General features: G+C 44.8%; 1 protein-coding gene across 2 annotated transcripts in view; it reads right to left on the reverse strand.

Annotated features, from left to right (window-relative positions):
- The window catches only part of LOC128703679 (phosphatidylinositol phosphatase PTPRQ), a 90,232-nt gene that overhangs the window by 19,764 nt on the left and 56,058 nt on the right, over nt 1-14,410 (reverse strand). For both annotated transcript variants that reach the window (XM_070091477.1, XM_070091476.1), the window contains exon 4: nt 4,745-5,032. In XM_070091477.1, the coding sequence (XP_069947578.1) occupies nt 4,745-5,032 (288 nt within the window). The remainder of the gene's footprint in view (nt 1-4,744; nt 5,033-14,410) is intronic.

The following is a 14,410-nucleotide window of genomic DNA, read 5'->3' on the forward strand; positions in this document are numbered from 1 at the left end:
GCGCTGAATCTGTACTGGAAGACTCTAAGTGACAGACAGATAGACAAACTTGAGACACGACATGACTACTGGACCTCTCTCCTTGACGAAGACATTCGCAGACCCACAAACCAACACAAACTTTTCTACTCCTTGCATAATCCTGCTCCTAACCCTATTTACAAATAACCTTGGATTCGCTGACAGGTAATTACAGGTACCATTCTCTGACCCACGTTCGCCTTAGCTTTTGGGTTAAGACATGGCTCAGTTCTACACTCCTCTCTAGCGCTAAACGTCGCATGTCCCTTCCTCCCCTATCACCCCACCGGAGTCCCAACAGAAGAGGCTGAATTTCTCTTCTCAATATCTGTCCCACGATCGCCTTCGCTGCTGGGTTAAGCCCTGGCTCTATTTCTACGACTAAGAACACTCCTCTCCAGCACTATTCTTCGTCTGTCCCGTCTTCCCCGCTCATCCCATTTGGGATCTTACCTGAACTTTCGTTAGTTCGTTCAGTTATACGTAATGTAATGCGTGGAATTTGGCGATCAGTTTTTCGGATCTTTCTGCGGTTTTGGCGGATGTCACTTGGGAGGGGTTGTCGCGCCTATATCGAGGATTTTGGAAAATGAATGTGAGTTTATTGGCACAGACGGACGTTTTTTGCAGGTCATTGGGACATGTTAGGTGGAGATATACTTCCAAGGGATATAGTCGAGTGGTGGGATGGGGTCGATAAGAGTAAGGTTAGGGATTTCTTTATAGGCATAAGGAAGGAAATACATCCTCACCATTATGGGTTGATTGAGTACTTGCAGGCTCAATTAAGTGAATGTTATGTGTCACAAGCAGTATATCTGATAGGAACTATTCAGAATCTAAAACTGTCTATTCGAGAGTTACAAAATCAGGTATTCCAAGGTGCGAGAGTAGTTAGTGGGTTAGCAGATGTTATGTGGGGAGATAAGACTTCTGCGTATGTTTTGAAAGAGCAAGGTCGGCGGAGGCAAGTTATGAATATCATGAGCCTACTGTCCGCGACTATCTGGGTGGTTCTTAATACTTGGGAATTCTTCGCTTGCCTAACCCTTGGGCACGACTTACTTCCACATTGAACACATGTGACACCACCTACGACTGCTGCACCTCTCCTGCCTACGGTTTATAAGCTCCTTCTCCACACTTATGCCGTATTCTATTCAAGATTGATGGACTGACCATATCGACTCAAGGCTGAGGGACTGATTACCTCATTCTCCTACTGTTCTTCAAGTTTCTCCTTTGTATGGACTGATGAAGCCACTATGTGGCGGAACGTTTCCTCAATAAAGATTCCCAAGAGTTGCACATGTGTCTAATTTATCAACGTGTCGGTTCTCTTAACCATTGATCTACCATCCTGCGTTCCTCCACCCCTTTGTTGCGCATCAAAACAACTAAGCCACCTCTCTCTGGACCTCTACTCCTACCCCACCTACATTTAAACTAAGTGCTCTCAAAACCGATAACCCTCTCCCCCCCACGAACCGGAATACTCTACCTATCCATTTACGCACAACCCCGAGACGTTCACAAAAATAAATTTCATGAAAAGTAGATTCATCTTCCCCACACTCTTGACATTCCCCATCCCTCCTGACCCGTCTATTGCACAATACCACCCCGGACGGTAAGAGCCTGTGGAGGAATCTATACATCGCCTCCCTCACACTCTGATAAATTAGACACATATGCAACTTTTGGGTATCTTTATTGAAGAAACGTTTGGCCACACAGTGGCTTCATCAGTCCATACAAAGGAGAAACGTGAACAACAGGTGGAGAATGAGGTAATCAGTCCCTCAACCTTGAGTCAATGTGGTCAGTCCATCAATCTTCAATAGAATACAGCATATGTGCAGAGAAGTAGCTTATATACCGTAGGCAGGAGAGGTGCAGCAGTCGTAGGTGGTGCCACATTTGTCCAATATGGAAGTAGGTCGTGCAAGCGACCACATCGACTCAAGGTTGAGGGACTGATTACCTCATTCTCCACCTGTTGTTCACGTTTTTCCTTTGTATGGACTGATAAAGCCACTGTGTGGCCAAACGTTTCCTCAATAAAGATACCCAAAAGTTGCATATGTGTCTAATTTATCAGAGTGTGAGCGAGGTGATGTATAGATTCCTCCACATTACTTGCGTCGTGAAGCCATCCAGTTGAACGTATGAAGGAATGGGATGCCGTAACGTCATCTTCAAGGAGAAACTTCCTCTGGCATCCCCGCATACGATCCTTCCTTCCATGACCCCAACGTCGCCATGTGAACGGTCCCATATTTCTCAAAAACTGTATGCAGATCTGCCTCATCAGCATCAAGAGGCACGTTCCTTATCTTCACTCATGTGTAATGACGAGACACGTCATGGAGCCTCACCGTGAGAGCAGGATTTACTGGCATACAAATATCCTGGAAGCAGTCGACCTTCTCTTCATATACAGTTGTATTACAAAACTTCACGATGATCCGGTATGCACCATTTAATGCCACACCACACAGCTCTTCATTTGCTAAACCGTATGTGCCTCTGATGATGGCAGGTAATAAAAGCTGAGCTGAGTGGGCAAACAGCCCCACGCACCACTTCAATGCCGACAGTGTTTACCCGGTGTCTACCCTGCTGCGTCATTTTGCAAAAATCAAGTATCCACCGGCTGACAGTAGGGGGCAGGCTCAGCACACGTCCGCTCGTCCCGGGGGTTGAGCGACGAATGACTACTATAAATTGCTACCTCTAGTACTACTGTTAATACTAGTAAAGCAGTATTACTACTACTACTATCAATGCTGTTACCATTGCAACAGCGACCACTGTTTTTAATTATATTACTAGTTCCACTACTTCAGCTTAGGTCTGTATAAGTTGTGTCACGTATTCCATTCTCAGAAGAAGGAATAGGATGATCAGTCTTCTGGTCATCGTGTTTCCATGTTTAGTATTGACTTAGCACCAGAAATATGAACCACAGTATCAATGATATGATCCACAACACCAGTGACATGATCCACAACACCAGTGATATGATCCACAACACCAGTGATATGATCCACAACGCGAGTGATATGATCCACAACACCAGTGATATGATCCACAACACCAGTGATATGATCCACAACACCAGTGATATGATCCACAACGCGAGTGATATGATCCACAACACCAGTGATATGATCCACAACACCAGTGATATGATCCACAATACCAGTGACATGATCCACAACACCAGTGATATGATCCACAACACCAGTGATATGATCCACAACACCAGTGATATGATCCACAACACCAGTGATATGATCCACAACACCAGTGATATGATCCACAACACCAGTGATATGATCCACAACACCAGTGATATGATCCACAACACCAGTGATATGATCCACAACACCAGTGATATGATCCACAACACCAGTGATATGATCCACAACACCAGTGATATGATCCACAACACCAGTGATATGATCCACAACACCAGTGATATGATCCACAATACCAGTGACATGATCCACAACACCAGTGATATGATCCACAACACCAGTGATATGATCCACAACACCAGTGATATGATCCACAACACCAGTGATATGATCCACAATACCAGTGACATGATCCACAACACCAGTGATATGATCCACAACACCAGTGATATGATCCACAACACCACTGATATCCACAACATCAATGATATGATCCACAATACCAGTGACATGATCCACAACACCAGTGATATGAACCACAACACCAGTGATATGAACCACAACACCAGTGATATGAACCACAACACCAGTGACATGAACCACAACACCAGTGATATGAACCACAACACCAGTGACATGAACCACAACACCAGTGATATGAACCACAACACCAGTGACATGAACCACAACACCAGTGATATGATCCACAACACCAGTGACATGATCCACAACACCAGTGACATGAACCACAACACCAGTGATATGAACCACTGAAAAAGATGTATGAATAGAATCTGGGGAAACAGATTTGCAAGACTCTCTCTCCAGGTAAACTCAAATCCTGGAGGAGGCTGGGGATATAGCGGTTTGAAGGGGCATTTGAAATATTTGCTTTATATATATATATATATATATATATATATATATATATATATATATATATATATATATATATATATATATAAATAAACACTGATCTCTGGTTGAAGGAGACTCGAACCTACGAACCTTGGAACAAGGTACGCAGTGCTATACCAAACTCACCACACTGGACCAATACCTTGGAGTCCAGCTTGCACTAGACTTTGATCCAAGGCAGCCAGCTTTCAGGGAGAAGGCTTACAGCTTTTCATCTCATCCCCTACATGCATCAGCCTTACTAGAGAGTTTAACAATGCAAGGAATTCGCAAGAGCAGGCGAAATATACACGAAATATCGGTGTTTGTGTATATTTCGCCTGCTCTTGCGAATTCCTTGCATATATATATATATATATATATATATATATATATATATATATATATATATATATATATATATATATATATATATATATATATATATATATATATATATGCAAGGAATATATATATTCTATGATGGTAAAACTATGCACCATAATTTATTAATAATGAATAATCAATATATATATATATATATATATATATACATATATACATATAATTACAGAACCATTATAACTAATATAAAATACATAAAATTAAGGCAATTTGCTTACTGTCTTGAAGTGTAAGACCCCAGCAAGTTGTGGGCGCACCATAACCACTGTCAGTGGCGGCTGCTACACCAGCTGTGACATTAGTGTAGGGAGAAAGGTTAGTCAGGTTAATGTGATTCAGCGCGATGAAAGTTTCCTCTAATCCAACTTCATCATTCCATAGGACGTCCCACCACCAAATAATACTGTGGTTAGTGATCATACAGGCAATGTCGTCGTCTTGCCAGTTCAGAGACGCCGTGGTTTGTGTTATGTCTGTGAACCAGCAGCTCAGTGGCGGTGGTGGTACTGTGAGAAAATATCAAGGACCAGTGATAATGTGTCTAGTTCCCATTATCCAAATATATTTTAAATCATGTCCTTTTAATTAAAGTGAAGAATAAAATAAAGACAGCAAATAATATATATATTCTATGATGGTAAAACTATGCACCATAATTTATTAATAATGAATAATCAATATCCCATGATGTTAAAACAATATATCATAATACAGTGGAACCTCTGGTCACAACCATAATTCGTTCCAGACCCCTACGACCTGTGTGTAAATATTGTTTTTTTTTTTTTAAGATTTCTAAGCACAAAAATAGTTAACAAAATGTAAAAAACTTGAATGACACTGAGAAAACCTACGAATCGTTTGTAGTAAGCAGTTTTTTTTTTTTTAGAGTTTTAAGAGACGCCTTATGGCTGAGAAGTGAACTCCGTTACTTATATTCTGATTTCTTTAATTTTTGGTGTACGTTAAGAAGAATCTTTTCATCATATGTTGCCCAAGTTTCAATAAGATAGCCCATCAAACAACTAAAAGAAATTTTTTTATCAAAAATCATATATGTCAAGCCCTTGTCGGGTACAGGCACTGCGAGAAGCTGTTTGTGCACCACCTGCTGATAAAACATTGCTAATCCGATTTTATCACAGTCATAATTACTGTAATTTATGAATAACTTGCTTCCGAAGTAATCGACAAAAACGAGCGCGGATCCCCCCCCCTCCCCTCCCAAAAAAAAAGAGAAAATAAGTCACTGACTTTTTTTTGGGTTATCCCAGGTTCTCTACACATATCCCCTCATGGAAGGTTCCTTGATGTTGGTGAGGGGCTCTTGATTTAGGGAATTGGATCTGTGCTCCAGTTCCCCGAATTAAGCCTGAATGCCTTCCACATCCCCCCTCCCCTGGGCGCTGTATAATCCTACGGGTTTAGCGCTTCCCCCTTGATTATAATAATAATAATAATAATAATCTACACATGCTGCCATGTATGATAATCTATGTAACTGTATTTGTGTATTCCTTTTATTTACTTTTATGGTGCATTACAAATGTATTTCACAGTTAGCACTGTACTACACTACGTTTTTTTTTTCTAATATAAGTATCCAGGAGGGGATAAGAGAATGGTGCTTTATTCCTTATCCTCGAGTTCACAGTGAAGGAACGCAAGTCTGACCCAGACTGACTACAAGGCTTTTATATATATATATATATATATATATATATATATATATATATATATATATATATATATATATATATATATATATATATATATATATATATATATATATATATATATATATATATATATATATATATATACCACCTGGCTCCGGGATACCAGCCTGGCCCCGAGGTACCAGCCTGGCCCCGGGATACCAGCCTGGCCCCGGGATACCAGCCTGGCCCCAGGATACCAACCTGGTCCCGGGATACCAGCCTGGCCCCGGGATACCAGCCTGGCCCCGGGATACCAGCCTGACCCAGGGATACTAGCCTGGCCCCGGGATACCAGCCTGATCCCGGGATACCAGCCTGGCCCCAGGATACCAGCCTGGCTCCGGGATACCAGCCTGGCCCCGGGATACCAGCCTGGCCCAGTCGTAAAACCTTCTCTATGATGGGTTTAAGGCGACTGCACAAAATTTTTGCATATAATTTATAATCAGCGTTTAACAGGATAATCGCCCTGTGATCATATACATCAGTACATTCGGTATTTTTCGGAACAAGGACCACAATACCTTCTCGCTGTGTCTTACTTAAACAATCCTGATTTTTCATACTATTTAATAACCGAACAAGAAACCCACGTAACTCGCCCCAGAATTCTAAGTAAAATTCACATGGCAACCCGTCTGACCTCGGCGACTTTCCCTTTTTCATGTCCTGTAAGGTTGTCCGTATTTCATCAGCACTAACAGGCCCCATAGCACATAGTTGATCATCCTCCGTTAATTTACTAGTCACCCACGACTGGACGACGTCCATGGCAACAGTACGATCTCGACTACCACTAAATGTATCACGGTAAACTATGCCAGCATAAAGACTCATACGATCGGTATTCATTATCGTCGTATCCGACGGGAAGGTCTCAACCCCATCCCGCACCGTAAATCTCGTTATATTAACGCCCGACGACGCTGACCTTGTTCAAGGAGAACATACGCAGATGGTAGGTCACCCCAAAGAACTTTATCAATACATGCCGCAGTCCACGCCCCCTGAAATAACTGATACGCTGCACGTGGCTCGTAACACGTACGCAATTGATGTCGCAAAAAATTCAACTTCCCATAACGCAACTGTATCGCCTCTTTACTCACAGCCCGAAAAAAGAATTTAATACTGGGTTTACCCCTTACATCCCATCATTCTAGAATATCTACGACAAAAATCCCATTGTTCCATAAATGAGGCCACATCCAACCAAATAAATCATGAATTTCATCCCCATTTAGAAGACTAACATTTAATTGCCAAAACCGAGGAACAAATTGTGGCAAACCAGCCCAAGAGAGACGTACCAATACTGAACGATGATCAGTAAAATGTTCATCATATGTTTGGACACTGTATATCAATGGCACGCGCTACATAAACCCTAACGAGTCGTGTCGCGTAACTTTGCCTGACAAAAGTAAAATCCACCCCACCAACTACATCACCTCCCACATTGTGCAACGCAACCCCTTGCAGAATATCACCCAAAAGTTGAGAATAAAACCCACTACCCCGTGGTTCTACATCCCGACGTAGTGTAACACAATTCCAGTCACCTCCCACGACGGTTACCGCGGGTAGCGACCGGAAATAATACACCAGCGTCTCCTGAAAAAACTGATTTTTCGTATTCGCATCCCCCACCACAGGCCCTTATATGCTAATGAATCCGACGCTCATCGTGCCCCACCACCCGTCAACGCGCACTAACTGACAATCAGACGCAATTTCCCAATGACGTAACCGAAAAGGACTGCTCTCTTGTATCAACACTGCCACACTACCTTCCAACCGTGGACTATTCACACCGTACACAACGTACTGTCGTATCTTCAATTCACGCACATCCCTATAATTGTGTTCTTGAATAAACACAACATCACGTCTAAAATGACATAAATACTGCTCGTACGCCCGTAAACCACTGACATTTATAGTTATACATTGGAATGAGGCTGGCTTTCCTCACACGGGATCATTCGTGACACATATAGACACTGAGCGACATCACCGTCTGTTCCACGAAATTCACCAGGGGAAGACCCCCCACCCCGGCAACACCTTCAAAACCACCAGCCGTAATTGCAGCCCACAACTTTTTTCTAGGTCGTTGTCCAGGTGTCAATTCATCACTACTGGAATTCCATGCCGCCCGCTGACGGGAACTCTTGTCAACGAAGGTGCGGGCAGGCTCGGTCACATGCGCATGAACATCCACGCTAGTAATTATCGTAGTGGGCCTATCGGTAGTCACAGTCGTTGACGGCGGGCTACCAATACTATCATCGGACGCCACTGGGGTGGGTGGTGGCGCCGTACACTCCTCGATCGTACGATATAATTCCAGAAACGATACAGGGAGGCCTAACTCGACCTCACCTGACGGAACAGTATCAGTTGACGGTGCTGCCACACCGTCATCAGCAACACTCTTCTCCAAACAAGGCAATGTCACACACGGCGAGTCAGGTGTAGTGGCAGGTGCACCGCGGGAAGGCTGTTGAGGCGTTGGTGTCGCACGGGCGTCCTGAACTATCATGAACTCAGGGGCTTGTGCAGGAGCGTCTGAAGTTAAACGTTGTTCACCTTGTTGCCGAGAACGCCAACGATCACACTGATACGCCATGTGTCCATAAGCGTCTCATAACCGACACGTCTTCCTTTTCCCCAGGTAATACACATATACCTGAGTATGGAACACCTTGAGGACGACAAACGACGGAATGGGCATTTTGATGGACATTTTCACTGAAAACGACTCATCAGGTTTACCTTCAAACGGGCCCTGGCCCCATACACCTGCGTAAGACTGGTACATCATTCCAGATTTGATGAAGGCTTTTCGGATTTAATACTCATCAGCTTCAAAAGGGACATTACGAATCTTGACCCACTTGTAAGTGCGGGACACGTCCTGAAGACACTGCCACCGTTGGGGTCACTTGACGTCGTATATCCTGATATCTGTGGACAACATCTTCATACACCGCAGCAGTCGTGAACTTGACAAAAACCCGGGAAGCATCGTTTACGGAAACTCCATATATGTCTTCATTGGTGATCTAATATGTGTCTCGCAGGATCTGTATGAGGACATCAGCATTATGATCCAGCAAAGATCCCTGCAGTAGTTATACACAAACGGTGTTAACCCGTTGCCAGTTACCCTCCATCTTGTAGGGTAAAGTCAATTATCGCCACCAGAGGGCCAGGCACGGAGCAGACAACTGCACACCCCGAAACCTGGGAGGCAACTGGCAAGGCTTTGTTAGGTGTACACAAACAGCACGAAGTGGGGAAAATTGGCACGGTTTGTGTTTGTTCGGCACCCAATTGTGTATGACTCATTCATTCGCTGCCTGACCACGGTAGAGTGCAGTTGTGCTCTGCACCCCTCTGCTGTTTGTAGGCGAGCTCCCTTGTCAGTTACCTGGCTGCAGTGGCGTGAAGTGGTGCTGTCACGCCTCTGCTATCAACATAGGTGCACTGTGATTGTCAAGATGGCGGTTAGTCTGAGACGCCGGATAAATACTGTAGACATTGAGCTACTTAAAGGAACGATAACGCCTAGTTCTGCGCAAGTCTTATTGCCAAAGATCATCCGGGAGACATATGGCATACAAGATAGTGACTTGCATGGTGTAGCATTAAACGGAGGCCAAAGAATTTTCGTCAAACTGCTATCAGCTACGGTTTATGAATAGTTAGTCACCAGGTTTCAGGACGTAAGTCTTAGCGTCACACCAGCTGTCAGTGTAAGAATGATAGATGTTTCACGGCATTATACGTGGATCAAGTTATGCAACGTTCCCTTTGAGGCGGACGAGGCGGATATAAGGAAAGTTTTTGAGACGTATGGGACGGTGCATTATGCTCAACATGGTACGTGGGCGGCAGGTGCCTATGCTGGTTTTCCAGAGGGTTCTTTCAACCTCAAAATGACTTTGAGGCACCCAATACCGTCCTATGTGTATCTACAAGATTTCAGGACGCAGGTAATGGTAATGTACCCAGGACAACGGCGTACATGCCGCCTATGTGGTGAGTATGATCACATAGCGGCGACCTGTGACAAGCAAAGACGTGTGCCTGGACCTGTGGTGGACGTCGCAGCCCCTGCTTCAAAGGTGGCAGGTGAGAAACAAACATTGGATGGAGGGCGTGGTGTTTTGTGGAGCGAGATAGTGGATCGGGCACACAGGACTGGCGGTGAGTTGGAGTCCCTCCCCCAGCTGCCTGATCAGGTATTGTCTCCTGTGAATAAGGAGGAGCAGCAATTACAGGAGAAGGTTCTTGAGATTGAGGAGGAATTGGTGGAGGTGTTGAAGACTTTGTCACCGCTAGAGAGGGACGTTACATCTGAGCGTGGTGTCAGCGGAGAGTCGTCGCTTCCAGAAAGTCGGAGGCATGATAATTAGGGACGTGATGGTGGTTTGGAGTCGTCCGTTGAATCATTAAACCATTCTCAGGTGGAGGTGGAGGTTCATCGAGAGGCAACATCTGACCATGACATGTGTAACATGACTGTCACGAGAAAGAGGGCGGCTACATCAGATTCTGATGACGTCCTTACGCATGCACAAAGACCTGGGAAACAGACTGAGGTGAAGAGTGAAGGTAGTGGTGTAGGTGGTGGTAGCCATGATAGGAGGCACCGGAAGAAGGGGGGAGGGAAAGAGAGCACTTTGAAGGTGTCAGACTTAAATTCAAGCTCTGGAGTTGTAAAGAGTGATGAGAGGAAGCAGGGGTGGAAACTTTAATAGGCCTTAGGTGTATGTCTGTAAATGTTAATGGGTTATGTAGCAGTATGAAGAGAGATTGGTTTCGTAATTTCCTGAATAAATCTAGAGTGGATGTTGTGTTCCTGCAGGAGCACAATTTTAAAGAGGGTAGGGTGTTGGAGGTGGCAGGATTTCGAGTAGTTACCCTGCCATCTCCCCGTCTAAAAGGTGGTGTGGGAATTTTAATAAGGGAGACGAGCCCGTTTGTTTTGCAGAGAAGCGAGGGAGGAGGGGGAGGGAGGGTGCTGCGTGTGGATGGGTGGTGGATGGGTAAGCGTGTGTCTTTTGTGAGTGTGTATGCGCCGGCAGAAAATAACATAAAGGTAAAGAATGATTTTGTGTGTGAGGATCTTATGTTTTTCTTAAGTGCACTGCCAGAGGTGGCGATAGTTGGTGGGGACTGGAATAGTGTAATCAGGGTGGCTGATGTGGACCCAAAAGGGGCTGGATATATGTCTGTTGCTCTTAGGGATTTATTAAGGGATGTTAGGTTACGTGATGCCTTTGGGGGGGCGGTGTGGGAGACTGAATATACGTTTGTTAGGAGTGGATATGCTGCGAGACTAGATATAGTGTACCTTTCTCAGGGAGTGGATGTGAAATCTTTCAGTACTGTGGAGGCTACAATGTCAGATCATAGGGCAGTGGTGGTGGAGGTTGGGTGGGGGATGCTCGCGGACATATATAGAAGTTATTGGAAATTAAATATAAGTGTGTTAGGTGATGAGGAGGGGTTGGAGGGGTTTTCAGTCCTATGGAGGGAGCTTAGTGTGGAAGAACAGGGAGTGGATGACATTGTGACATGGTGGGATAGTGTTGCAAAAGAAAGGATTAGAAAGTTTTATGTGAGAGAAGGAAAACGTGTTAATAATTTAAAATATGGACTGGCTAACTATTTAGAGGATAGGTTAAGAGGTTGCTATGGGAGGGGGAGAGGTTGCTATCTGGGAATAATTTTCCTATGGATGAAATAGCTGAAATAAAGGGGAGGTTGAGGGTGCTGCAAAATGAAAGGTTTCAAGCTGTAAGGGTGCAGGCAGGGGTGGAAGAAGTGCTTTGGGGTGACAAGCCGTCAGCGTGTGTTTTGCGGCATCAAAAGCAAAGGCAGGCGGTGACAGCTATCCCATGTTTAGAGGTAACGGAGATGGTTGGGAATTATAGAGGAGGGCAGGAGATACGAACCACGAAGGGGATGTGTGCGTATGCGGAGGCTTGGTACGAAAAGTACTGGAACAGTGGGGAGGGGGGTGACGTGGCGTTGGACAAGGTGTGTACGTATGTGACGTGTAATTTAGGAAATAGTGATATAAAGGCTTTAGGTGGGACTATTATGGCAGAGGAAATAGAGAATGCGTTAAGGGGAATGAGGAAGGGGAAAGCGCCGGGTATTGACGGTCTCCCGGTAGAATTTTATTTACAACATTGGACTTTAATAAGAGGATTTATAGTTAGGTTATTTAATCGTATGAAGGAGAAGGGTAAGTTGGGGGAGAAGCAGGTAACAGCAGTTGTAGTGCTGGTCCCGAAGGTCAAGGGGCAGCCCACCCTTCGGGAGTACCAGGCCATATCACTGCTGTGTGCAGACTATAAGGTGTTTGCAAAAATTTTAGGTAATAGGTTCAAATGTGTTGTGGGGAGGGTGGTGTCAAAATCTCAGTTTGGGTTGCCGGCAAGGCCGATGATTGAAGGACATGGGATACTGAGAAGTTTTGTGGAAGCTAAGGGTGAGGGTGAAGGGGCGGCTTTGTTGGCTCTAGATTGGCAGGGAGCATATGATAGAGTGGAAAGAGGAGCTTTGCAGGTTATACTTAGGAGACAGGGTTTTGGGGAGGAAATAGTCGAGTGGGTAAATACGTTGTACAAGGGGGCGAAAATGAGGATACAGATTAATGGATGTATGGGGAGGGAAATTGCAATGGGTAGAGGCCTTAGACAGGGATACCCCATGTCCCAAATATTGTTTGTGTGTTTCCAGGACCCCTTTTATAGAATGGTTGACCGCAGCTTATGTACGCCATGTGAGGGAAGTGTGGAGGGTGGGAGGCCCTGGCCGGGTTTAATTGGATATATTGATGACACCACTGTTCTCATTCGTGAAGGGATGTCAATGGGAGTGTTGGACGAGGTTGTGCAATTATTTGGAAGTGCCACGGGTATGCAGGTAAATAGTGCGAAGTCAAGGTGCATGGGGTTGGGTTCTTGGGTGTGGGGTGTGGGGGGGAGATGTAATGTTGTTAAAGAATGGGCGGTGTCTTTAAAGATTTGTGGTATTATTTATAAGGATGACATGGTTGCGGTGCGGGAGGAAAACTCGGATAGGTTATTGGAAAGGATCGTGGGGCGTCTAGGTCTAGGAGACCCCAGCACCTAACTCTTATACAGCGAGTGATAGTCGTAAACATTTTATTGTATAGTAAATTTTTGGCATGTTGCAGCTGTGTTCCCAATTACAGGGACAGCGATTGCGGGGATTCTAAGACGGGTGTACAAATTTTTGTGGGGTTCACGTTGTGATTGGTTACGGAGGGAAGTTGTAATGTTACCTGTACGTCAGGGTGGGTTGGGGTTGATGGATTTGAGACGGAGGGCTAAATGTGTGTTTATTAAATGGGAAGTGTTGCGTGAGGGTGTGAACGCGGGGCAGTTGGGAAGGATACACGACAGGCTGGGTATGTGGTATCGAGGAAGAGTTGATGGAATGCGAAATCGTTTTGAAGGCTGTGATGTTGGTTAGGGAACTGAGAAAGATTCGTATAAGGGTTTTGTGTAGGTTACTTGTAGGTAGGTGCGTTATCCCAGTTGAGGGTTTGCTCCCCATGTATGCGTGGAAGAGTATTTGGTTTAGATTTAGTAAAATGAAGCTAAACCCTCGGGCGCGTGAGGTGATGTTTCGTTTTCTGCACGAGATCCTTCCGTCTGGTGAGATACTACCAAACAGACAGGTTGTAGAGGGTGGGGGTGTGGTATCTGTGGAGGGGATGAGACAGCGTTCCATGTAGTTTACTTTTGTGAAGGGCTAGAGGAGGTTAGGTGCTGGTTAAGTAGGTTGGTACAGAGGGTGGGGGGCCGTGGGGTGTCGGTTTTGCGTGCTTTAAGTCTAGATATGGGTGGGTTAGACCAGGGTGTCATAAGAGCTTTAGATTATATCATGGTAGATTATATATATATGTCGTGGGTGATGAGGGGGAGAGGGGAAAGTGAGGAGAGAAGAAAGGTTCTTGCGGTAACGTTCTATCGTACGATGTGTCGTAACAGAGATTTGTATGGGAGGAGGTGGGATCAGGCTTTCTCAGAGGGGTATAGAATGCTAACGTTAGGGATTCTCGTAAATCTGTGATTGATAATGAGTGAGTGAAGGGGTTTTCATAGGTTGAAG

Source organism: Cherax quadricarinatus, chromosome 35, assembly GCF_038502225.1.
Source record: "Cherax quadricarinatus isolate ZL_2023a chromosome 35, ASM3850222v1, whole genome shotgun sequence".
NCBI lineage: Eukaryota > Metazoa > Arthropoda > Malacostraca > Decapoda > Parastacidae > Cherax > Cherax quadricarinatus.